The 25,853-nt window shown below is 47.2% G+C and overlaps 7 protein-coding genes across 7 annotated transcripts; 2 read left to right on the forward strand and 5 right to left on the reverse strand.

The window, feature by feature from the left end:
- Window positions 1-1,217: 1,217 nt before the first annotated feature.
- On the reverse strand, window positions 1,218-2,288 carry FPRO_03399 (uncharacterized protein; the record flags this gene model as incomplete). Its single annotated transcript, XM_031226393.1, has 1 exon — window positions 1,218-2,288. One exon carries the CDS (start codon window positions 2,286-2,288, stop codon window positions 1,218-1,220), a length of 1,071 nt encoding a protein of 356 aa, XP_031076934.1.
- Window positions 2,289-3,207: 919 nt separating this feature from the next.
- On the forward strand, window positions 3,208-4,638 carry FPRO_03398 (uncharacterized protein; the record flags this gene model as incomplete). Its single annotated transcript, XM_031226394.1, has 1 exon — window positions 3,208-4,638. The coding sequence occupies one exon, from the start codon at window positions 3,208-3,210 to the stop codon at window positions 4,636-4,638; it is 1,431 nt and encodes a 476-aa protein (XP_031076935.1).
- A 665-nt stretch (window positions 4,639-5,303) lies between these two features.
- On the reverse strand, window positions 5,304-6,290 carry FPRO_03397 (putative pectate lyase 1; the record flags this gene model as incomplete). The annotated part of the gene is made up of 1 exon (XM_031226396.1): window positions 5,304-6,290. One exon carries the CDS (start codon window positions 6,288-6,290, stop codon window positions 5,304-5,306), a length of 987 nt encoding a protein of 328 aa, XP_031076936.1.
- Window positions 6,291-7,712: 1,422 nt separating this feature from the next.
- Window positions 7,713-8,905, reverse strand: FPRO_03396 (uncharacterized protein; the record flags this gene model as incomplete). Its single annotated transcript, XM_031226397.1, has 3 exons — window positions 7,713-7,847; window positions 7,899-8,224; window positions 8,275-8,905. 3 exons carry the CDS (start codon window positions 8,903-8,905, stop codon window positions 7,713-7,715), a joined length of 1,092 nt encoding a protein of 363 aa, XP_031076937.1.
- Window positions 8,906-12,381: 3,476 nt separating this feature from the next.
- Window positions 12,382-13,717, reverse strand: FPRO_03395 (uncharacterized protein; the record flags this gene model as incomplete). Its single annotated transcript, XM_031226398.1, has 2 exons — window positions 12,382-13,568; window positions 13,621-13,717. 2 exons carry the CDS (start codon window positions 13,715-13,717, stop codon window positions 12,382-12,384), a joined length of 1,284 nt encoding a protein of 427 aa, XP_031076938.1.
- Window positions 13,718-20,513: 6,796 nt separating this feature from the next.
- On the forward strand, window positions 20,514-22,307 carry FPRO_03394 (uncharacterized protein; the record flags this gene model as incomplete). Its single annotated transcript, XM_031226399.1, has 1 exon — window positions 20,514-22,307. The coding sequence occupies one exon, from the start codon at window positions 20,514-20,516 to the stop codon at window positions 22,305-22,307; it is 1,794 nt and encodes a 597-aa protein (XP_031076939.1).
- Window positions 22,308-22,739: 432 nt separating this feature from the next.
- Window positions 22,740-25,298, reverse strand: FPRO_03393 (uncharacterized protein; the record flags this gene model as incomplete). Its single annotated transcript, XM_031226400.1, has 3 exons — window positions 22,740-24,992; window positions 25,042-25,182; window positions 25,233-25,298. The coding sequence occupies 3 exons, from the start codon at window positions 25,296-25,298 to the stop codon at window positions 22,740-22,742; spliced, it is 2,460 nt and encodes an 819-aa protein (XP_031076940.1).
- Window positions 25,299-25,853: the final 555 nt, after the last annotated feature.

A 25,853-nucleotide genomic window follows, 5' to 3' on the forward strand; every position in this document is an offset into this window, starting at 1 on the left:
TGAGTGCGAGTGTCAGACCGGCCCAACCACATTCCGAATAAGACTATACTCAAATTCTGCCCGATCATCATGCACCGTCCATGAACCAAAGAATTTAGCAGTGTTGCTCTCTATAAGTTGGTGGAGACTGGGGTTCAGCTGCTTGGGATCCCTGCATCGATCCTAGGTAGCCTGCCCTGGTCTAAGACATGAGCAGACGAGGAGGGAAGTCGGAAGATGATCTTTTTCACAAAGATCGGTCACAAGGCCATGAACCCAGGTCTAGTCTCGTACCTCGCATTTGGCCCATTACACAACTTGCATAGTTGGACTGCAGTGTAACGCTGTTACTGCAAGGCTGGTTGCATGCAGTGGATGAGTTGTAGGTTGAGTCGACCAAACAGATGGAAAAAGGCTGAGGGGTGAAACAGCCGCTGAACAAAGTTAAGATTAGGCTTCTCTCTTGTTTGCCCTGCAAGGCCGGGGGTTCCAAATTTACCGTCCAACGATATTGAGCTGTTGACGCACTAATGCTCTGCCCTATGAGACTCATCTCGTGTCGGCCGCTTGCACTAGAGCAATTATTGTCCCGTCCCATCCAATGTCGCAAGTGACATTCATCGACTCTTCTGCTGTCCCGAATTTAGATCACCCACAGAGTTCACCCTAGTCGGAAAGGGACTGAAGCTCAACGTGCAAGGCTGATTGATCCATCACCCATTCTGTTGGATATCACTTGGCTTGGGTGAAGGCCTCAATAAGTGACAGGTGACTTATGCGAAAATTGCCGCAAAACTTGGGGCTTGTTCCAGGATACAGGGTCATTAATTCTGCAGCTAAAATGTTCCACAGGGCCTAAATGTTTTGAGCATTGAGCGGTGGAGGTGGCGCTGGTGGCACCGATAATATGCTAACCAATTCACGGCTCTTCTCATTGAACAGTTTCACTTTGGGAAGTGGTGTTGATGATCCTTGAATTTCGTAACCTTGCACTATCAATAAGGATTATGCCTCGTCACGCTAATGCTGCCAAAGGAGTAGTGATTCGATAACCTTGTGATGATGGAGAAGTTGGCCTGACGAGAGGGTGTCATAAGGAGCATGGCTTTAGAGAACAATTAGTATTGATGAATATCAGTTGGAAATGTCAGAGGGAGCTGTGAATATGCTATCTTTAGCAACAACCTTTCTCGCATCTTGCCCGTGTGACGAAGATAATCCTCCCTTGAACAGATCCCTCACACTGACACTCGAATATCTTTTTTGATCAAAGTACCAACAATCTCTTCGCATGCAAAGGAAACCTGCAGTTTTTCGTCACGTTTGGCGCCCAAACCGATAATGATCTCTTTCTTGTCAACCACCTTTTTAGCACTTCCTCGCCAGAACCAAACAAGTCGTCCGTCATCCCCTTGGACAAGTAATGTGAGCCAGGGTGTGCGGCCCCTCCAGTGAGGTAACTTTTCATTGTCGAATCCGAGAACAGCTCGAGCAATCCAAAGAGGTTGACTGGGTTTTGTCGTGTCTGTTGCAGGCCGGTTGTCTTCGTGCGGAACAGTTGACTTCGAGCTGGCAATCGCGTCGGGAATGTAAGGACGGATAATCTCAAAGTCGAGTGTGAGACGAGGAAATCCGGCAACTTTATGAAGGATAGTCTGGCCGAAAGGTGGGTTTCGACTAAGAATGCGTTCAATGTTGTAAAATTCAACCGTAGACAACTGCTTTATGTTCTTGATGTTGGCCTTGACAAGCTTTGCCTTTTTCGCTTGGCCGATGCCCTCGATTTGGAGGAGTTGATTGTCGCTTCCCTCCCAAACTCCAGCTTTGACACACCTCAACACTTCGAGAGCTACGTAGACTCCCTTTCCATCGCCTCGTTCCCCAAGGATGTCGACGAGGCACCTCAGTACATGGTCGAGGAGTTTGTACATGCGGGCGAGTTCTTTTGTGAGATCTTTTCGCGAAGGCCCCGATAGTTTGTTGGGCCAACCGGTCTTGAGCAGATCAATCTGAACCAAGAGGTATACTTTGTGCCATGGTTGGGAGATGAATTCCTTGACTTGATAGGGGATGCCGGTGTTGTCGTTGATTGCTCTGAAGAAGGCCGTCTCCTCCTTTTTCATTGGGAACGACTTGAACTCGGTGGCAGAGCATGCATTCCTCAAGATGTCACGAGCATCTGGCTTGCTTTTAATCTGGCGAAGGATCTTGAAGGTCGAGGCGGAAATTTCGTAACGCAGTTGGATTTCGTGTGAATTTTCCGAAGCCAGAGTTTGTGGGCTAGATGCCGCCTTCTGTGCTTCTGCCATGATGGACAGAACTCAAGTTAGTTTGTTTCTCGAGCTTTTCCGTTCTTTTCAAATGAAACGGCGGAAATAAATCAAGGATCTTGAAAGAGACGGGACTTTCCATCTGGCCATTCGAGGGCACCTCCTGCTTGCTTTGGGTTATCCATCGTTGAAGAGTGTGGAAACTGCACCTTCCTCCCCTGAAGATCAAAGGTCAGTCAAAAACGACAAGTAAGGTAGGTGCTTGGCACGCGTATCTAATAGCTAAGTTAGTACTTACTTCATAGAATAATTTTCGGAAGTGCGGAAGTCGTGACTGAGAAAGCAAGATGATCACGGCTTGGTGAGAAGAATATTGGCTCTTGAGTGTCGATACATCTATCGATGCTATTTTAGCCAGAATGAACGATAAACAAAGTGGTCAAGAGCGAAATGAGAGAAGATGGAAGAGAGGACACTTGATAGAATTTATCTTCTATCAATATATGTGCTCTCAGGTGAATTATGATCAGAAATGACAGGACTTTGATCTTGTTGTCTGGCCATTCAATATTCCTAAGTGACAAGATTCTCTCTGATGGTATATTTATACCAAGAATACCGAAAGACTCGACAATTTTTCAGTAGTTACTAGGTCAATACAATATAATCGAGTTAAAAAAGGGTTCTTGTCAATGAACATGACTTTATGTCCGGAAACGCCTTTTGCTGGTGACCGAATTCCGTCTCGGTGGGGACCTCAACTCAGCTGAAAGTTGGTGAGGGGTCGTTTGTCGGCGAAGGCTCATCTTCATTACAAGTAGCTCTACAAATATATTAGTTACAACACAACACATTCCACTCTGTTTTGCTTCAAATCTCCCATCGAAAATAGACAAAAATAGACAACAGAGCAATAATGTTATCTTGCAAGCTCTAACTTCCACTGCAAACCATCATAATGTCATCTCGCCCGCAGTTCTTTCATCTTCCCAACTCTGCATCGTGTCGTATACTTGACCGCTTCAGCGACCTTCCCGACGATGCGGAAGTCGAAGAAGATGAGAATGGCAAAATACCATCTTGGCCGCTGTTGAAACACCTTCTCTGTACGCCTGTGTCGAGCATCGCGCATCTGGTTGATCGGTTACAAACAATCGCCGCCAACGCAGAGACATGTCATGATAGTGACTATGGCTTTCTGAAAAGATTTCTTGAACAGCGAGGCGAAGCTTGTCTACTTGCCGCGATATGGCCAAAGATCCGCGATATTGCACTCGCGTTACCGGCCTACTTTCCTGATGGAAAGCTTGAGCTACTTCAGCCGGGACATCCACTTCATCTAAGCCGTGGGCAAGTTGCTTGTCTTGTGGTACATCAATTCCTCTGCTCATTCTCACCTCAAAGGACTGACGACGGATATCAAGATCTGGGCATATGGTTCTCATCCGAGCAACGGCACCCTACCGCAGTACAGATGTACTTGGAGGCTTTGTTTACATACTTTGAGAGTACACCTGAAGCCAGCACTCTTTTGGAAGACCATCAAGTTGCATCCAAACGGGGTCACGGTTCTGTCTCATACGAACTTCATCTAGGAAAGCCAGCCTCACTAGAAGCTGCCAAGTTAGCAAAGCTACAAGTGCACTTCTTGGACACTCATACATCAAATACACATAATCCAGAAGTTCAAGGTGAAGGAGGAGGAGCTGTCGTATCATCCAACAAGGTCATCGGGTTTGGTCAATCCGCCACACAAGAAGAAATCTTTGTCGGGGTTGCTCCTGAAGCTTATCCCGTGGTCCTGGTTGCGCCTCATCTCGCAGACGACACTGTCATCACTGTTTCTGGAGCGAGAGCGATGGTTGACATGAAAGGCCAAAGGCGTAATATTGAATGGACGATACGTCCCACGCCGCCATCCGAAGACTTCGCAGGTTGGAAGAAATTATGGAGGGGAGGACGTCTTGTCTTCATGGACGCTTTGGAGATGGACATGCTCGACCATTCGGAGAACGATGGGTTACCCGACTTATCTCATGGGAACATTGATCGCGAAATCAACAAAGTAGCAAATGGGTTTTCATCCTACAAAGGAAATTCCGTCTTCACTGGGCTCTGGGGCTGTGGCGCCTTCGGAGGTGACCCAGGGGTGAAACTCCTGATACTATGGCTCGCAGCGGGGGTAGCCGATGTTGAGCTGAATCTAATGCTTGGACCTGGAGAACATGATCTCGGAAGGAAACTGGAAGAGGTAGTCAGGGGTTGCCAAGATTTGACTGCAACTAACGTGCGCGAGTTGCTATCAAGAGTTCCCCGAGGCTTGAGGGGTGAAGGAATTTTGGGATGGGTTGCGAACGAGGCTTCAGGGGCTCGGCATGACACATGTTGACGGTCAGGAGAATCATGATCTTGCCAGCCAATGCATAGAAAGAATAAGCTCATTAGAAATTTGACATTCAGGACCGGACTGAACCCCTTGGTGGACTATTACCTGACGCACTTGAGGAGTAAGTGGACCTTGAACCCGCGTATAATCCCAGTTGCTGTACAGATCCCGAGTATATCGGGTTTTGGGAGATGCCCGAGGTATTCTTGGCTTTTATGGGAACTCGTGTTGCTAAAATCGTATGTTATTGAGGCCAACGAAAGAAATATAGGTATGCAACTGGTTTTCATCAGGGGAAAGGCCGTGTATCAAGAGAACCATGAGATGAGCCCGAATGTGGCCTTGACATGTGCACCATACACTACAGATCAATCTTTTCTACATTGACTGTGAGAACAGCTTAGGGTACATGTATGAGTAAGCCTCTTCAGTGAGTTCAGTATTTGCATTCTTGTTCAGTCTCTTTTTCGTATGGCCTTCTACGTAGAATTATCACTCGGACTACGGTTTGAGCGACAATATACACACACTGAATTTAGACGGCAAGATGTGATAAGTAATCTATTGATTATTTATGTTCCTTCAAAAAGTATATACATCGTAAACGAAGTTCTTCATTTCACCAACGATGGCGATGGCGAAGAAGCCCAGACAATGAGCATCACCGCTTACAGCTTAAGAGTGGCACCAGCAACACCAACAACAGCCGACTTGACCTTGGAGGAGCCGACAAGAGAGTACTGGTAGGGGATGTTGGACTTGGAGATGGAGCCCTTGGGAGCATCGTTGGTGGAACCGCCCAGGTTGACATCGTTGACAGAGATGGAGCCAGTCTCCTTGGAGTCCTTGGAGGTGAGAGCCTTCTTAGCGCTAGAGAAGGTAGTAGACTCAACAAGAACCTGGGCGCCCATGCGGGAGTTGACACCGGTCACGCTGATATCCTCGTAGTAGTTGTTGAAGACGTGGACGAAACCGAAACGGACAGAGGGAGCGCGAGATCCAATGCTGGACCAGTGGTTGTTGGCGTACGTGACGTGGAGAGTGCCCTTGTCCTCGGAGCCGTTGCTGTCGGAGTGGCCGACGAGAGAGGCCTTGTGGTGGTCGTGGAGGTGGGTGTTGGAGACGGTGACGAAGTCAGAGGCGTGGGTGACATCGAGGAGACCGTCGTAGAAGTCCTTGTCCTTGGACAGGTCGGAGGACAGCTCACAGTGGTCGACCCAGACGTTGGTGGACTTCTGGATACCGATAGCATCACCGTTGGCAGCAACAACGTTCTTGATCTTGAGGTTGCGAACAATGACGTTCTTCTGCTTGTTGATGTAAAGACCAATGTTGTCAAGAGAAGCACCAGCGGCACCAACAATGGTCTTGTTAGACTTGACGCGGATCTTGTTGTTTCCAGAGATCTGGCCCTTGACGTAGATGACCTGCTTACCCTCCGACTCAGCAGCCTTGCTGAACTCGGCGAGAGAAGAGACAGTCACGGTAGCACCACCAGCACCACCGGTAGTACCGCCGTTCTGCGTAGCGTAACCAATGTTGGCAGCATCGGTGATGGCAGCTCGCTTGCCGAGAGTCTTTCCGGCCTCCTGGAAGGTAGGAGTAGGGACGGCGCTGACCAGAGCAGCGAGGTTGAGAAGACCGAGGAACTTCATGTTGACGATTTTAAGTGTATATATCGAGAAATTGTGTAAAAAGAAAGAGTGGAAGTCGGAACCGGTCCAGACAGTAACGATTGAAAAAGAGTTGGAAAATAGGAGTGAAGGGTGAAGGATGAAGGACAGAAGAGGAGAGTTGGTGGTCACAGCGAGGTTCTTATATATGAAGCCATCGCGAGATGTCGTGCTCAGTCATCCTGATTATCGAACACTGCACCCCTGGTGCGGTGATGATCAATTACCGTCGACAGCATTGAACAAGATGGTGGTTCCAAGGGCCTGAAACATCTTTACACGAATAGGATAATTCTCCGGTGTTGAAACGGGAGGTGGGCCAACAATCCGGAGCAGAAGTGGATCCTCAATGCCGAACCATGCCATCGGCGCTCGGCCGGTATCAGTAACGCTGGTCGTTTTCATTACTAGCTCCCAGCCAAACAGTTTCAGGTCTGGCCTTTTGGGAGGTGAATAGAACAAAGAGAGAAGTCACCACATACAGAACTCGGATACTGCATCTCCGGATCGCCTGTCTGATCATCTCGAGTATTCGGTCATCAATACCCCGAGCCCCAATATGGCAGCGTCTCATCAGAGGAGACGATGCAACATGTATCCTTTAATTCGCCCACCACGGAAGCGCGGCCTCGTTCTTCTTGGCAGCCAAGGTACACTGAAGCTTGAATTACTCTTAACTGGCCTTGGCTCTAACTTAAGCATCATTGGAATAAGCTTAAAGAAATGTCTACATATGACGAATGACGAGTGACATGCTTCATCAAGTATATGTCATGAAGGCTATCTAATGAAAGGATAATTGACTTATCTATGCTTGCATATTCAACAAAGCTTCGCCAACATCATTTTTGTTTGTACCGTCAAGTGGGTGACAGTCATGAGAGCGCGTATGTATCCGTATGATTGAAACAATTCGAAACAGCCCAATTATTCAGCCTTTCATCTCATCAATCTCGGACTACGCGTTGCCATTCTCCCACCAATAATTGCGACCCTGTCGACTTGGGGGTGAGTGGAGCTGCCATGGAAGGATAACGGTAAAGTGCTCTCTAGGCGTTCTAGGGGAGGAAAACAAACACGGGACGACAGACTAAGATAACTCTGATAAGGCTTAGGGAAGTTTAGTATAATTTAGGTTCTGTGCATACTAGGTAATGTTGTATGATATCTTCTAAGCTTCACCTAATCTCGTCAAAGGATACTGCACCAACCTCCACTTGAATCAGTACTGACGCCGTTGTCAACACCGACATCTAGCCAAGCCTTCTTGACTCTTTCCGCATCAGCCGACCCGAAAAGCTCTTTCGCACAGTCAACTGTGGCAGTTGCAAATTGCTTGAACGTAGACTTGGGAGGGATTTTGCCTGACCTCAAAGCTGCCCACCAGATCTTGCCAGCCTTTTCCTAAGAGTATCCTCCGAACGACACAGAAACCAGATAGAACGCTTTGTTGGGAATCCCGGAATATATGTGGACTCCGCCGTTATCCTCATATGTTGTCCTGAACTGCTTCATGTGTCCAACCTGCGGATCTTTGCCCTGAGAGACATGCATTAGCAGGTGGATGGGTGGAAAGGAGCTTGCACTTACAAAAACGGGATCATCGTAGGCAGTTCCAGGCTCCTTCATGCTTCGCAGAGCAGTGCCCTTGACTCCAGGAAGAATGCAGTCTTCACCAATTAGCCAGTCTGCAACATCCGATTTCTCGTCCTGAACTCTTTGTTTGACCATGATGCCAAACACATCCGAGACATGCTCGTTCAGAGCACCGGCCTGACCATAGTAGTCAAGAGGACTTGTGTGCTCTGTAACTGCGTGTGTGAGCTCATGGCCGATAACATCGATGCATCCGGTAAAGTTGTTGAGAAACTCGCCGCCGTCGCCGAAGACCATCTGAAGCTTTTCTGGGTCCCAGACTAGATAGATAGTGTTAGTAGAAGTCAAGACCACTGCGATTGCTACTCACAAGCATTTTCGTATTGTTTACCGAAGTGAACAGTACTGATGACGTCCATATCCTTGTTGTCGATTGACAGCCATTGGAAGAACTTTTTGTAGAAACCCAAGACAAGTCCGACGTTGTCGAAAGCCTCATTGACAGCCTTATCAGAAGATGGCTTGGTTGATTCAGCTTCCTTCTTCCCGTTGTCACGAATGAGGTCGCCAGGGAGTTCACCCTCGTTTGAACTCTCGTGTATGTCGTATACAGCACGGTAAGGAGGGTCGTTCGTAGCAGTTAGCGATGAGACGGCATATGAGGTGCCGGGTTCTGTGGGCTGCGAAGAGCCCAGAGCCTGCTGTGCCCCTCTGACTTTTCCGATAATGGTTTCAAGATGGTCAAGGCCTTGTTTGGCCCTTGTACGCTGAGCACTGTCGGCTTGATCTGAAGCGATGACATTTCGAAAGAGTTCAGGAGGAACAATCATCTGCCTCTGAACTAGGTTGTACGTTTTCAAAAACTGCTCCCGACGCTTCTGGCAGTCTTTCAAGAATTGTTCTGTGTGTGCAAGAGATGATCGTGCTATCTCTCGGTGCTCAGCAGTTGCTGCTTTACTCTTCGAGATAGCTCGCAGGATGTGAGGAGGAACAGCAACCATGATGAAATAGGTAGGTATTGAATATGAATATACTGTGATAATATTTGTTCCAAAAGGATGGGAGGTTGAAACAGGGACAAGAGAGAGAAGATGGGGAGATCCAATATAAGTAGTTAAGGTACCTGTAGAGATCAAGGATGTGGCTTCCCTACCTTAGTAGGTAATATCAATCAGGAAGGCATGCCTCAGTGAGAAAGATCCTCGAGACTTCCTCTAGGAGAAAATAAAGCTTAGGGCCTCGATCCTAAGAGATAAAAAGACTTAAGTAATTTAGGATACGTTTAGGATAAAAAGACAGAACTTAAGTAACTTGGTATAAATTTAGGATACCTTTTGCAGAATTTATTTTGATACGTTATATCAGGCCTGATATTTCCTTGCTCCATGTAGGTAAAGACCTACTGACTTATCTCAGATAGACTTTCATGGCTCAGGATAGCAAGTTGAAACGATGCAGCGTCTGGGACACAGAGCCGTTGTATTCACGACAGGAGCGAGATGAGGACAATACCTGACCATGATATTACCTGGTTACTAACCTAACTCGCCAATTCTTTCCGTCATATTTCCACTTGACGCTTTGGCTACTACCTACCTTAGGTATGTTATGCTGATAAACGCACTGGTGCTGTACACACTTCCCATGCTAGGCAAGCTTGATGCCACTATCACTGTCAACAGCAGCATAACCAACAGTATATTGAAGAGACCTTAGAGAGAAGGCTCGGGGATAATCCCTGGGTCATCAGGGTCGATTCATCGTCAGATAATGCGACTCACATCACAAAGCTGTGATACAGAGTCATACAATGAATATACAGAATAGTAGGTGCTCAAGGTAAAGTTACCAGAGAAACATAATTGATACACTAGATCTGCATTAATTTTTATGTAGTCATACAGTCATTAATTCTTTTTTTGAGCAAAAGATTATCTACCAAGTCAATCGCATTGCTTCTCCGAAGCCAACGGAGTGTGAATTATATAACAGGTATCGCGAATGCTGGTGGGCTTGAGAGAGGGAGAAGGGGAGAGATATGGAAGCAAAGAGAAGTTTAATGAGTCAAAAATTAACAGGAGTATACTTCAACACGCAACTCGAGGCGCATGCCAGGTGCATCAGTTTCGCTGTTGTTGTGCATGCAAAGTGAAGGGCCCAGTTGATGCTAGGTTACTGTCGCTGCGGGCATACTCAGCTCATTGTCTACCAAGCCTATGTGTCCGAATTTAGACTTTTGTTTCTGATTTAACTTTCTATACAATGGCTTTGATGTCACAAGTGGTCGAGGCTGAAGAGATGCTTGTTCAGGAGCTTTAGGAAGCTTTTTGACCATATTTCATGCAAGTGAGTATTATATTCGAGCAGTCGAAGTAGGTACGCAACACTAGGTGTTAAACAAGCATTACTCCTAAAGGGGTTAATTCAATGCTTTCTGCTGGAAAAAGGCGTTCAGGAGATTTTACAGAGATAGGTATCGAACTCTGCTGGCATCGGTCTATTTCCTTGATGTCACCCTATCTCTGGTGACCAAGTGATAAACCCCTTGCACTGACCTCCAGTGTCAGTCACTGTAAAACAGGATTAACTACTATCACCTGGAGTTGTATGCACCGTTGGCTCTTTAAGAGCTAGCTAGTTGCATTATCTCTCTGTCGGGAATGATAACTACATAACTTGGAACCATTTCTGCAAGACCTTGATAAAGTGACAATGCCGCTTACAATTTTCGGTGTTTCTACGCTATATAAACAGTATGGAGTCGAAATGGTAACGAGTTCAATGAAGTCATGGTCATCTTGCACGTGTGTAATATGTACTCTCTTTGAGACTAAGATACCAAGGATCTAGGACACTAGAGAATTCGGAGAAAAGTGTTAAGTCAACAAACCAAAGGGAAATCAATTGAATACATAACGCAGCTAAGATGAAAAAGCAAAATTTGCACAATTCGAACACATAAGCTTCACAGCGAAAAAAGTGAGATGAATCTTTCTTGGTGGTCAGTGGGTTCAGCTGTTAACCGTCCGACCACCACAGATCAATTTATCTCTAGGATCCTCTCTCGAAGGGATTTTAGATAATTACGCCTTATAAAAGGTTCAGCTCTTGATCTCTATGCCACTTTAAAAGAGAAAGTCTGGTGTTGCTACATTGAAGTTTCGGGGTAAGTTGCAGGGATGCGGGGGGGGGGGGGCTTTTATACTGAATGGCGATAACCTTTGGGGTACCTGCATATCCGCTCCACCCACACACGGGGAATCCTTGCGCTTATCCCTTTTGTGATAAACCTTGGAATCATGGATGCATAATCAGTGCAGTTGTCAGCTAACATTTATTCACTTGCACTCCTGAGAACTCGTGATGCAAGAAGCAAAGATGCAAATAAAGGAGATCCAATTGGAAGCACTTCCGCCAAAATATGCGGCTCAACCAGAGACAACAACAGCCATGTCTCACTCCCTTCAGCCAGCCGCATTTCTGAGCACACCCTCACAGCCCAAACAATGCTATTTTCTCAGCCAAGCACTCTAATTTCCCTCAAGTTGACGATCACAGATAAGCTCAAGATTACGCGTCCGCCAACTCCTCAACTCAGCAGATCGATAGTCTTGGCGTCTTCTCTTTGGCCACTGGCAATATCTTGGGTGTTGATAGTCCCTTAGTCCCTTGATTGGAACCTCCTCTTTGTTACACGGCCCTTGCATATCACCCTTTACTCTGCATATGCACGTACAACCCTCCAATACAAGCCGCCCAGCCTTTGGCTGAATGCAGCACAGACTCACTCCATTTCGTATACGTCAAAGTACATCACTAAAAGTAAACAAGCCAAAAGATGGTTTCAGCAAAATGTGCTGCTTCTATTCCATTCGAAAAACAGATTCTATCTGCAAAAGGTATCGTGCGTAAAAAGTGGCATCTAATAATATGCAATGCGTCATCCAAACCAATCCAAAGTAGTAATTCATCCAAGCCATGTCTGTCTTCCTCTGTCAATGTGTCATAGTCCATCTCTAGTTGAAGCTTTCGTACAAAAAATCACAAGCTCGTCCATCATATGCCCTGTGCATATCTCCCCAAAGGGAGATTGGGCCAAGACGCTTGGCTTGAAGCCAAGTTTTGGTCCGTCTCGGCGGGCTCAAGAGAGCAGGTCCTCATTAAAAATCGCTAGGTTTTGTTGTTCAAAAACGTGATGTTTGCTTGCCAAGAGCCCTTTTCCCATGTGTTGTTTTTGTTGTGATTTTTCTAGCGCCTTTTTTTCCTTTGCCCGTCTCTTTCTTTGTCATGAAGTCGCCCTCATTCCAAAGAAAAAAATACTTCCGAGTGATGAAAAGGTTGGGTTGCCTTGGCAAGCATGTAAGGATCGACTCGAAGTAAGGTAATTAGAATGGTCTGCTTTCCGCGTGTAGGTTGTGAAGCTCTACATGCTTACAGTGACCCTGAAAGAAGTAATTGTAGAAGCAGAAGTGAAGATCTAGATGAGGATCTGGGCAAACATGAGGCCGGCGAAGGCGGCAACGACGCTACCAGCCATGCGAGAGCCAGAGTTCACAGGAACGGGAGTGGTGGCGGGCTCGGAGGGAGAAGCGCCAGAGCCAGTGGCTGTGGCAGCTCCGGCACCAGCGTCAGACTCAGATCCGGAACCAGAACCCTCGGTGGCTGTGGCAGTAGCCTCGGCCTTGGTGCTGGTGGCTGTGGCAAAGGTGGTAGCGACCTCGGAGGTCTTGGTCTCCTTGGCAGACTCGGTCTTGGACTCCTTCTCAGCGGACTTGGTCTTAGACTCGTGAGCGCTGGTGGTCTCAACGGCGGAGGTGGTGGCCTCTGCAGTCTTGGTCTTGGTAGGCTCGGCAGTCTTAGTGGTCTTGGAAACCTTAGAGACGGTGGTGCTGGTGCTGGTCTTGTCATCGTCGTTATCGGACGAAGTCTTCTCAACCTTGATGCTGGTCCAGTCACCGGTCTTGTCAGTGTAGACGTACTGCTTGGCGCCCTTGTTCTGGCCAGGGGCGTCCTTTCCAGCGTAGTCAATGATGGTCACGCTGCGGTAGTAGGCATCAAAGGGGGCATCGTCGAAGTCAGTGTAGCCACCAGCCCACTCCCGGGTACCCTCGTTGCTGTTCTTTCCACCAGCAACCCAAGTACCAAGCTTGACCTGCATAGGAGTCTGAGGGAAACCATTGACGCCCTGGGCATCGGCAGCGTTCAGAGTTCGGACAACAGCATCATCAATGAGCCAGTCAATCTTGGTGGACGTCCACTCAATGGAGTACTTGTGAGTAGTGGTAAGAGGAGCAGCAACGGCATGGTACTGAGCACGGTCGTATGTAGTGGTATCGCCCTTGCTGAAGTAATTAGACTGGACCTGAGCATCATCGCCGCCAACCCACTCCCAGTCAACCTCGTCGAGGTCGTCAGACTGAAGAACAGCGGAGGTAACAATGCCCTGGCCCTTGGCAGCCTGGACGACAACATCTACACGACCAAAGAAGAGGTAGTTGTCGGATCGAATTGTAGGAGCATCGGACTCCTTGTTGATGCGGAATAGAGCACCGCGGTCGCTGTACTTGAGTTCGGTTCCAATCATGCCGTGGAAGGCATCACATGCACCCTTGGCCAAGTCGCAGTCAACCTCGTTATCGCCAAAAGCGGGATCAGCGGGGCATGCTGTGATAATGTCAGTGTCTGTGCATGATGTCTGTAGCAAATATCTACTCACTCTTTTTCAATGGGTTGCAGTCAGTGAAGGTCTGGGCAGAAACCATACCAGCACAGGCAAGAGCCATGGTGGCAGTAGTGAAAGCTTTTGAGAACATTGTATCGTGTATTTGTGATGTGTGATTGCTGTTGTAAGCTTGTTGTGAATTTCAAATTCAAGGTGTTGAGTTGTTATCAAGAGGTGTCTTGAGCGATGGAGTGACGACCACTTGTAAGTTGTATGTGTAATAGGTCAAGGTATATACCTGAGCGAGAGTGTATATAATAGTAAGCAAAAGACAGTAAACTGAGGTGAAGAGGTATTAAAAGGTATGAAGATAGTGAAACTGAGAGAGGAAGAGGTTCAGGTCAGTGAATGGAGGCGTTGGTGTTTTAATGGCAGCGCCCTCCGTCTGTCTCGGCGCCTGTAGACGACTAGAGACGTCTCTAGACTAGAGGCGCCTCGGGTCCGGGTGGATCTGGAGGAGCCTCAACCCCTGACCCTGATCCTGGCAGCCAAGGGAAGCCGAGCTTTGGAGCTTGCCAAGTTCGTCTTAGGGGCAGCTAGGGGCTCGTTATTGATCCATGTGCCCCTGTCATGCCACAGAACATGGGCTTTCCCACTGAGATTCCGGTTTCGAGCGAGACATGATTCACCCAAGAACAAGACATTTCTGGGCGTTAGGCAGTTGGCGGCTGAGACAAGAAACCGCCACGATCCAGAACCGGCGGTTTCTACTGTGAGCCAGTGAGTTTAGGTGCTTAGTTGGTGATGAGAAATTATTACGGTGAGGGAGGGCCTTCGGGAAGGAAAAAAAGCTGACAGTTGGTTGATGTAAGCCACTTTCTTTGTGGCTAGGGTAACACAGCATCAGCACAACACAAAGCACTCGACTCGCTCAGAAGCCCACTATGAGATGCCGATCTACCGTTCAGTGCATCCGAGTGACAATATCCTTAGATAGCATCACCTAAACTGGCGAGATGAATCACTGCGGCAAACTGAATCTTGGCTTTTGGTCGCCTGAGCTAACTCGCATCCACACTTGGACACAATACGAATTCTCACATGGCCAATATCCCGTACCGATAACTCTTAGCTTCTTGGTACAGGCGATCACCATGTCAATCAGACACTAAAGGCACTTTACTATACGGACTCGAGCATCAACCCGTTGAGATCTGCTGTGACTGTGGCAGTGGGTGGAGAGACGCTGGAGATCAATGAACTATGACGTTTGTAGTTTTCGTATAGTCCTCAGATCATTCTTTGTAAAAAATTGTTTATTCGAGTTTGAGTGTGAATGTTGTGATGACGAAGCGCTCTAGACAAGTCTTTTCCTGAAGCAGAGCTCGTTCACACGTCAGCCAGTCAGAGGCACGCAGTTCCTGACGATCACCCTGTTCTGACACGCACCGTCTTGAGATTCGTAAGTCAAACCTCCCTAAACGCAGTGTCTGGTTTCGGAAAAAGGCATGGCAGAGGCTGGAAATAACCACCAAAATTCCAACGAGGGGCAGCAGAATACGAGCACTCTGCCCCCAACCTTTTACAGACATGCAGATTCATTTGATGATTCGTAACGATATTGAATTGCTCGGCAAGTTTTCCGTTAGCCCTTCGCCTTGTGCTGATAAGGGAAATGGGGGAACAGGGGGGGGCCTTGAGCAATGAGCATGGGCAGAGACAGGATGGAAATGGGTGGGTAATGCCAAACGAGAGGCGCAGACTATCTCGAGCTATTCCGGCCTAGTCTGGACCCCTGAAGGAGCTGGAGCTGCACCTCTTTCGAGTCAACTTGTCAGAAGGTGTCGCACAGCATCTGGTTCATGCATGGAAGGGAGAGTGTCCCAGGGTTTTGGTTTGACTAACAATCCTCCGCATCCTCCACTCAACGTTGCTGTTCTGTGCTGTATCTCTGAGAACTCGCAGACTGCTTTGGTCGTTCTCAACATGGACCGTGACAGAAGCAACACGAGATTGCGCCCAAGATAGTCTGCTTGGCGTATGTCACTAGCAGTGAGCACCCCAAGGCCCAAGTCGCTCACTCACTGATGTATTGGGTTGGGGTATCAGATTAGGCATCGTATTCCCCCAAATTGCTTCTCTTGGTCAAGCATTGGCACTATCAAAGCGATGAGCCAAGGGCAGTGGCCTCTATTGCTTCTGCCCTGCTAGAGGGACAGACACTCACCCTCGCTTGAGCCCGGTTCAGTGCCGAGTTTCCATCGAACCCATGCACGTATGCATTCTCCATCTTTCCCGAGAGTCCGTGTTGATCCAGAACAGTTTAGAATGGGTTCATTGATCAAAGAATAGATTTCGACCCGCCTCGACGTCACTATTCCCACTTGATCTGGGCAATCCATGTTGGCACAGTAGCAGCAACGTTGCAAAAAAAGAAAGATAGCGAAAACCCTAAGAGAGAAAAACATGAGCCTCATCACGAGGTCTAGAGCTAAAGCGAAGCATAACATACCAATGGCACTGGAGGCTCAGCCTGCCACATGATATCGCCTCTGTCCGTAGCTCGATAACGTGTTCTAATTTTATTCTTCACCATGGCCTACCTGAGTTAGCCCTTGGCAGTCCCGTCGGCCATTTTTTGGCATTCTCGCCCAGCCCAATTGCCGCTTAGTTACTCACTCATATGACCATTCAGGGCTCTACCGCTCTAGGCCTCCAAAGGGTTTAGGCCGGACTTTTGAGCTCGAATCAAATGCCCTGCCGCCCCTCTCACTGTAACGCTCGATCTGGGGGGCGCGCTTGATGGTCCCTGAAAGAGGGATGCAAGATGATTGATGAATGAATGTCATCGCGGGCGGGTTATGCCTGTGCCTGTCGTTAATTGATTGCATTGTTGAGGTTTGGTCACTGTACGGTTCCATAAGTGCATCTTGCTCTGATTTGTTTCTGACTTCTCAATCCTCTGTTTCACTCTGCCGCATTCATCATCTGGAGCGAAACATTCTATCCGCTGGCATAAGACATGTCCTTATGCGATACAGCCAAGTGAAACTGCGTCATGCCAAATTGGCTGACAATTTTCATCACCAACAGACGATATACACACTCAGCACCAAGATAACATCATCCCAACAAGAGAATGTTTCGCAAATCCTCATTTCAGGCCCTGTCTTTTGCTTCTGCTCATCACATCCGTCTATCTCAGATCCTTACTCTCCTCGCAGTGCCAAGCTAAAGCCCCCCTTTGGTCTAAAACTGACCCTGAGTTTCAGAACCTCGAGATGTTCACCGAACCATCCAATCGATGTATTGATTGCCCTTGAGCAAAGGGCGTTCTGGCGCGCGGTATTTTCTTCTCAAGCTTCCCCATTCGAGTGATAGACGTTTTCTTTTCGCGTGGATTCACACCGACACGAGGTGATCGACATGAGCATGTCAATCATCTCGGTTTTCTTGACGTTTTCGGTTGATACCTCGTGTATCTGTTCCTTCACGGTTCCTTTCCGTTCTTTACTGTGATGTTTCCATATTCTCGTAGACTCGTCTAGCAATTCGGCCGGTTGCCTCATTGCAGAGCCGATGTCCGATACCCCCATATTTTCAACATCATTGTGGTCCTCGCCACTAGATGATTGACATTGACGCCCAATACCTTGCCTGTCACTTTAACCCTGACAGGTGATCTTAACACACAGCCTTCAATAACTGCAGCCCTGGTGAGATCGTGTCCCATGTTGATTCTATCATGTCAGCGCTTTTGAAGCTGAATATGTCATCGTTCAGGTATTGGCAAAGATTCATCGTGAAGGATTCAATTACTACTCGAAATCATGCACTCGTAACCTGAGACGAAACCACCTCGTATCATCTCCTTTCCCAGTATCGCATCCGACACAAGCTGTTGTGTTTGGCCGGGATATCATATCATGTCAAAGTATCTCTATCTGAAACCCCGATTATGCGAAACCCTCATTTCATTAATGTTAAGGAACCTCACCTTGGGCAATCAATCAGTTACCCCAGTCTCTCATTGGACTTCACCTACAAGAAAGGAAGGACAATAAGGGACTTGGGTCATACGATGCATGAATGTGACAGTTTGGTCCTAGTATTGTTCTTAGAACCCTTAGTATTCCCAGTTGTGAAGTTTACGCTTCCGCTCCAATCATTGGAGCACCGAATAGTGCCAAGAGTGTCGTCGTATAACGATCCATGCTCTGTGAATCTTCATATATGACTTGCTACCCTAAACTTCAGATACACTGCCGAAGGTGAAGATGCTACATAAGGTAGTGTTGGTCTAGCTCCGCTGCCTGTACAGCCAGACACGTGAAATTAAGTACAAGAAAGTAAGGTGTCTGCTTGTGGTCGTGTGTACAACCGTGTCACTCAATTCTGGTCAAGAGCCAGCTTGGAGTAACATCAAGGTCGCATCCTTTAATTTATATGATCTGCAATCAGAGTTCATACAACGGCGGGAAACGACAATCATGGTAAGGTTGCACCGTTCTATGTTGCACTGACACGAGCTGAGAAGCCAATGCCTATTCATCCGGAAGTATGATTAAAGTTCATCAAGCAGTCGATACGAGACATCGTGTGTTGCATGGCGCTGACTTATCGCTCGACCATAGGCCTTTCTTGAACCTGATGGCAATGAGTCCTCATGAATAAATAGAATCGAGCATATATTTGAGACTCCAATACCACTGTTTAAACTCATGAGAGACTCCAGTGTGTTGGTCAACATGCCTGAAAGAAAATCTCATCAAAGGAGTGTCTGGGGAACACAAGTAGTGGCTGTCCACAAAATTACAATGTTACCGTAGATTTGTAGTGCGCCAGACATTTCGCTTAGACAATGTAGTATGAGTGTCAGTCTATTTATACATGAGATTAATGGGCTAAACTCCGGTACGATTATTGCCGGCGTATCGGAGGACGTTGGTTCGATTAATTTCGCTGAGAGGCATTCTATCAGAGTCTACAAGGTTAGACTACAGAGGTGACTAGAAACGTCCTAGACGTCTTCATCCGAGTAGAGATGATATGAATCATCAAGAGGCTTTGAGGAAAACAAAACAAAGCATTGCAGGTAATGATTATTGGTCATATTGTAATCCGGCCAGAAGCAAGATCATGAAACCACTTCTAAGCAGGGGCTAAACCATATGACTCCAGTCATAAGATAATGCTTACTTGGGCTGACACTTCAGTATATCGACTACGAATCAAAGGATCCTCTCAAAATGTCAACCTGATCTATTTCGTAAGAGCATCGCTCCGTTTTTTCGAATTTACTAGATACCGTGAAGTAGATGCCGGAGAACTCGACGAGAGAGAATATGAGTACTTGCACAAGATAAGTACATAGTAGTACGATTCAAATTCACTAACTGACGAGTTTTGTTAACTTCGCCGAGGAAATTTCCGCATCGAATATGGGATAGTGGCAACTTCATTCATGAGTGTCGAGAGGATCGATCACGTTGCTGTAAGCATCAGCACGTTGCCAGTCATCAGCCACAGAACGTCTACCAATCAACACCACTCGAGTCTTATAGATCAGTTTATTCGGATTACTAGCTCTGACAGCCATATCATGCTTGGCTTGCCGACTGCAAGCTGGACGCCCGCCTCATGCAGACCAGATCTTCGGGACGGAGACTACTGCACATTTGCATGTAGCTTAGCTTCGAGCACAGCAGTTAAATACACAGTAGCTAACGTTACTAGTATTGAAATCACACAGATTATGAGTGTTGTGACGCCTTCGGTCTGTGCTGTGCATGAACTAAGATGGTGTTGATGGCGGGATAGTTGGAGATCTCGGATCGCCTTGCATGCATGAGCAAGGACCATGAACCAGCGAATCTTGAAGACTATCAAATTCTACATTCCAGAGCTACGACTGTACTGCTTCACTGAATCGAGTGTTATGTGTCTAGAACTTACACCTTCTTTGCTACTGATTCATCGATGACTCTCTTTTGTATACTCAAGAGAGACGTCTTTTTACAGACTGGAACACGATACATGACTACATCCTACGGTATTCTCTTTTAATGTATTCTGAGAATACATGACTGTCATTGATGCCAAGCTGCAGAGCGTTGTCACTTCCCGAGATCTGTCTGTGCGATCAACTCTTCAGTCCCGGTGGAACGGATCGGATACCCCTGCCTGTCACAACATGTCACGATCATGCAGATCACATATGACAGCTGCATGAATCATGATTGTACATGTCCGATCCTGTTCGGCTGTTCCTAGCTCTGACGTTCATCCTCCCCAGCCCAGCCCCATCTTGTGACCCCTGACTACCAAACAAAAAAACACATCTTTTGACAAACTTATCACATCATAAGACCAGAAGAACACCTAAGTGGAAACAACCTCTCGATTCAAAACCGCAGTTCTGGACTCAGTGGCGGACGACTTTTCCCAACGGGTGCAACGGCAGTCCCTATATCCTGCTACGCCACCAACCTCTTACACCGTAACTTGCAGGGCGAAACCGCATCGTTTGCTCCTTTGATACACCGCTCAATAGCGTCATACCCACTCGACAAGAAAGTCTAAAGCCTCTTGTTTTACACCATGGGACCTCGAAGCTGTTAGAACGGTTGGAGATGCTAACGCCACCAAGGGCAGATCGTGGCGTTTAGGACCGTTGGCTTCTAGCGTCAGGGGTGGTGACGTTCTATTGGGGAGCGCCGTTTTGTCTGTAACGTCTGGGCTGAGAAATCGCCGGATTTGGGCAAACGTGATAAAGCGATGAATTTGTTCTAGAAGAGACATGATGTAAGTCGTTTGGTGTCATAGAAAGCGAGCTTGATATGAATACAACATATAAGAAGCCGAAGTTGGGGGTGTTTTTTGTAGTGTCAGTCCTTTATTCACTCGCTCATTGTGCCGGTTCACATTAGCTCATTCAATTCTTTAACATGGCCTGGTCAAAGTCATTCATTCTTTTGCTTGCTGCTTCAAGCATTGCTAGCGTTCAGGCTGGACCTTGTAAGCCCCGTCGCTCGCCGACTTATACTGTACCATCTTACAGTGTACCTACATATCCTATTCCCCAATCTTCTACCACCAAGACTGGAACTCTCGTTTCTTCAACTACCACTGGTAGTTCTACTAGTTCCCGTGGCCCAACTTTGGACTCGAGCACTACGTCTTCCACTCATTCCATGACCTCTACTACAGAGCCTCCTATCTCTATCAGTACTGAAAAGTCTTCAACTACCTCTCATGGATCCTCCATGAGCACCACAACTACACCATGTAGCACATCTTCCATGCCTTCTGTATACTCTGTCACTACCACAACCAACAGCCACATCGCAACATCCAAAACCAGCACAGAAACATCCAAGGACACTTCAAGCATCACTAAGGAAACCTCTACCACAACAGAGGGCAAAACTTCCACCCTTTCAACAACTGCCAGTGCCTACAGCACAACCCAACAGACTTCTACTACATCTACTCCATGCTCCAGCACTGGAACTTCTACACTCTCTACAACTTCCGGGGCTTCGTCCACGTCACATACAGAAACCAAGACATCTGAGACTACGAGCGTGACTACCGCTTCATTCACTACAAAGTCTGATTCAACAACGGAGTCGACTTCTTCGGACTTCCATAGCAGCTCATCTTCAATGAGCACCACTGTCACACACGACACCACAGCTTCTTCAAGCACTACCTCCGAGACATCTAAAGCATCCTCAGCTACAAGTGAGGCTTCCTCCACTACAGAAAGCTCATCTACATATGAGACAACAGAATCTTCGGGAACTACTTCGCCTTGCTCAACTTCCGATACTTCAGTATCACCTGGAAGCTCTACAGCCCCTACTAGTGAGACTACAGGTTTCGAGTCTTCAGTCACCTCAGAGACATCAACTTCTTCGGTGCCTTGCACATCTTCGACGATACTATCTGAGTCTTCCGCCAGCTCAACAAGCTCAACAAGTAGTTCTGCTGTTTCAACTCCTACACCCTGGGCAACCGCAACAGTGTCTTCCGAGACCTCTTCTGCTTGGACATCAAGTGAAACTAGCACTTCTGCTACTTTAGCCTCGGAGTCTTCAAGTTCAACAACTTCTGGAGCTTCCTCCACTACCACCCCATGCGAGAGTTCTTCTTCTACTGTCTCCAGCACAATATCTCATTCCGAATCTTCTAGCACTACAACACCTTGCGAAAGTACCACCACGCCTGGTTCATCCACCACATCTGAGTCATCAACAACGTCACCATGCTCAACTTCCACAGTTAGCTCCGAGTCTTCATCAAGCTCATCAACATCTTCAGCTTCCACTACTCCATGCACAACCTCATCTCCTACAACGTTCTCAAGCACAACCTCCACCAAGTGCTCGACAGCCACATCTCCTCCCCCACGACCAACTTGCTTCCGGTACACTATTCGTAAGGATCCACCTCAGGCTGCTGACTGCGGCCACACCGGTCATCGTAATGGAAAGAAAGCAAAGGTCTTTGGATACGGCGACTCAGATAGTGTGGAGGCATGTGGAGAGAGCTGTGCCAAGTTTGATGGCTGCAAATCTGTCGTTTACGGTTACAGAGAGCATGACTTGAACCAGCCTTTCTGTGAATTCGTTGATTCGGTTCAAGGGCGTGATGACGAGGATGATACCCCTTGGCAGTGGTACGACTTGTCTTGTTTCAACCCGGACTGTCTTCCTCCAAATGAGTGTGGGTATTAGATGTAGAAGTATTGGATGAAGTTCTGGAGGGTACAGTTTTTGTTGTTTAGGCGAGGCGTTTTGTATTTTGTATATACCACCTGAGTTATTAGCAAACTCTTTTCTATGAAGACCTCTCTGCGCAAGCGAATTTTATTTATCATCCTCGTGCAGTTTCAAGTCAGTTTCCCTGTCCATAGGCTCATGCATAGACTTGTTCGAATTATCTCAGTAAACATCCCCTAGCCGAGGTCCAAAATATTCTCCAGGAGTAACTGTCTTACGAAGACATGATTGAGTTCCATCACATCCCTCGAACGGGATTCTATTTCCCCACCAGTCTAGATTGATATCGTTGTATTGCAAAGCAAAGAATATGACCAGCGCCGATAGAGCAACGCCAACCGAGAAAGCTGCCGAAAGGATGTAGTTATACTGTTCCTTGTTAGTATATCACTGAATATAGCTCATTTGTAAACCTGCCTTTGCCCAGAAAGCGAGATATCGCTTCTTGATATACATCCAAGAGAACCAGCCGATGGGCACAGCTGGCCAGATGTAGCTGATATTATACGGCGCCCAAATCATACCACCCCCGAGGAAAACAACAGGGTGAGTGCTTCGAATAATGCTGTTATTTGGGTGCCGTTTTCCCAGCCACCAAAACAGCAACACTAAAGCAACACCAAAGGGAAAGCCTACCAGGGTCTCGACATACTGACCCCCAGGTCCAAAGAGCTTCTTAGGCCCGATAGTTCCCCAAAGCACAGCAGCTGTGAAGAAGTTGTTCAGGCCAGGACACGTGAAGCGGTAAGGCGCATTTGTCGTACAAACGCCTTCTAAGTGAATCTGGTACTGTAGAACCCCAACAGAGACGAAGGTGGAAACAAGCGTTGGTACCATTTGTGCCCAGAACGTGAAGCGCGGAGGTATCTTCATGTAGTGTGCCAGCTTCAAGTCTGCGCTGAAGTATATGGCTTGGGCACAAGCTGTGTATCCAAATGTCTTGAAGAAACACAATGCAATGGCATTTCCTTCGGCAAAGGAGCCCCCCAGAAACTCAGCTATCACGTTGAGCGGGACAGCAATGCCCGTAGTAGCTGATATGATACCAACTGGTACAACAAATATGAGACTCAGAATGATACCAAAGGGTACGACTGCTGGGGTGGTATGCGTTGGCCATTGGGAGATGCCGACGATTCCAATGACGAAAGCCAAAGCGAGACATATCAAGTACCACCATTCAGGGACTTCGTGATATGTCTTCATAAGACGGTTGTGGGCATCTAACACTTGTCCATCTTCTATATCTCCCTTCTTTGGACCTCGAAAGCTGTTGACAAGGCTCTTGAGACCTAACACTATTTGATGGTGGTGATAAAGCGCACCATAAGTAAGAGCAGCTGTATACATGGCGAAAAACATCATGTATGATCCTAGATGAGCTGCTGTAAGGAACGCAGGTGAGTATGCCTCGTACTTCTCAGGATCAAATATCCCACGTTCGTCTAGAATAGCTGAGACATTGTATAGCCCACCAAAATGGTCGAAGGCACGGTTTGAGTTGACAGGGAGATAAGACGTGTAGTAGCCGTTTCCGTAATAAACCCCTAGAATGACAAAAAAGGACAACATTGTACCGCAGAAAAGGTTGAAGGTGGTAAAGAATGGCACCATGAGAGGGTCGCAGCCCATCGTGACGATATTCCAGTCGAATGTCGGGAAGGGATTAAGACCAAGACCAGTGTGTCCTCCAGTTATAGTTGCTAGATCCCGGTTATTCGGAGATATCCAAGTCATCCAACTGAACCAAGTCAGGCCGGCGAAAAGATAATTGGGAAGCCAAAAGTAGGCAAACATTGCTCCGAATGCAAGACTGAAGAACTTGAAGCGAGATGTATTCCAAATCTTCTTGAAGGGGCTAGGGACGGGCATGTCGGCTTCGTCGTGTAATGCTGTATTCAAAGCAATACACACTAATGTAGTTGGCCACAGACAATATGAGGGATATATAAGGAAGCGCCTGCAGACACCAGCGAGACCGTAACCGATGAACTTGGACGAAAGTCCCAGCAGGAGTTGATACCCGATGCTTATCGCGTAAGGCTGGTTGAAGTAGAATGGAAGATACTGTATCCAAACAATATAGTTGGTATACGGCGTCCCCATCGATATACTCGACATAATAGTGATCAGCATATGTTCTTTCTTATTAAAAGGCCCAGGATTCAGGCTGTGCCGAACACCAAATACAATGACACCAATATCAGGAAGAGTCTTCTCGAGAAACTTGCCGAACGGATAGGCCAAGAGTTGAGGAACAACAGTGCCGACACCGATCATTGGTTGCCGGATCTCGAAAAAGCTGTTGATGAAGGACACAGCGCATGAGAAGATAATGCCCACGAGCCAAGCACGGATCGTGGAGCACGGCATGCTGGGGTCATCGCGGTTGCTGACTATTGCTCTGACTTCAGCATATGGAGAGTTGTGTGTGATGAGTGCTGCCTCAATCTTAATTTCTTGGATCAGAGCTTCGTGGCGCTCTGGGTGTTGTAGAATATCATCGGTATCTGTCTGATATGAGTAAGTGATAGTCGGATGCTTGTTGGGTCCCATACCCAGGAATACTTCAATCTTCTTAATGACAGAAAGAGGAAAGTTGGGGTCTCTTTTATGAAGCGTATATACTCTCTTCATTGTCTGGCTATTGTGAGTTTATCATCAAGTCTAACTCGACATCCAAACGTACTTTGTGAACATCTTCGAGAGACAAGGTAGATGCAACCTCTCTTGCTTCAAGCAAATCATCTTGAGTTACGTCGAGATCTCTCTCAAAACCACTCTCATACCCAACTGCCTCTCGACTATCCGGAGACGGGCTGTCAGATGACTGTATGTACTGTGAGAATGAAGCAAACATGGTGAAGTGTAGATACTGACTGTTTCTGTGAACTCAACCTCTGGTGTCCTTGACGGACTCTTCAACTCATGCATCAGCTTCGCCATTGCCGTCAAGCATTGATAATAGTTTACATAAACGCTGCAAATTCGAGTATGTTCTTTAGCAGAGCTGGCAGCGTGAAGCCGAACTGAATATGGCGGATGTAAGTCAAGCGCCGGCATGGGTTTGTTGCTGTAACACGAACCTGAGGATGACGTCCAGCTTTGCCTCAAGAGATGAGAGAAACACCTTGCATGGTAATTGGATGCCAAACGACATCGCCAAGCAATGAGACACCAATGAGCCGCTATGCCCATAAGCTTAAACCGATGATCACAAGGCTTAGCCACTATGCTTATCTCGGCTTGACCGGTGGGGGGATACAATATGCAGCAGCCCATCCATTATAAGGCTTACTGCATCTTGACATGATTTGACTAAGCTCAGTGCCATTATTAACGTTGATAAATGATCTACCGTTTCACTGGGAGCCCAAGTTTGCCACTTGAAGCCTCTTCTAGCATGTGAATTCATCTGCTTGATAGGCGGATGGCTTAACCTCCAGTAACAAGACGTGGTAACCAACTCATCAACTTTATCGGATTTACACGTTGTGAACA

This window comes from Fusarium proliferatum (genome assembly GCF_900067095.1).
Source record: "Fusarium proliferatum ET1 genome assembly, contig: FPRO_scaffold002, whole genome shotgun sequence".
NCBI lineage: Eukaryota > Fungi > Ascomycota > Sordariomycetes > Hypocreales > Nectriaceae > Fusarium > Fusarium proliferatum.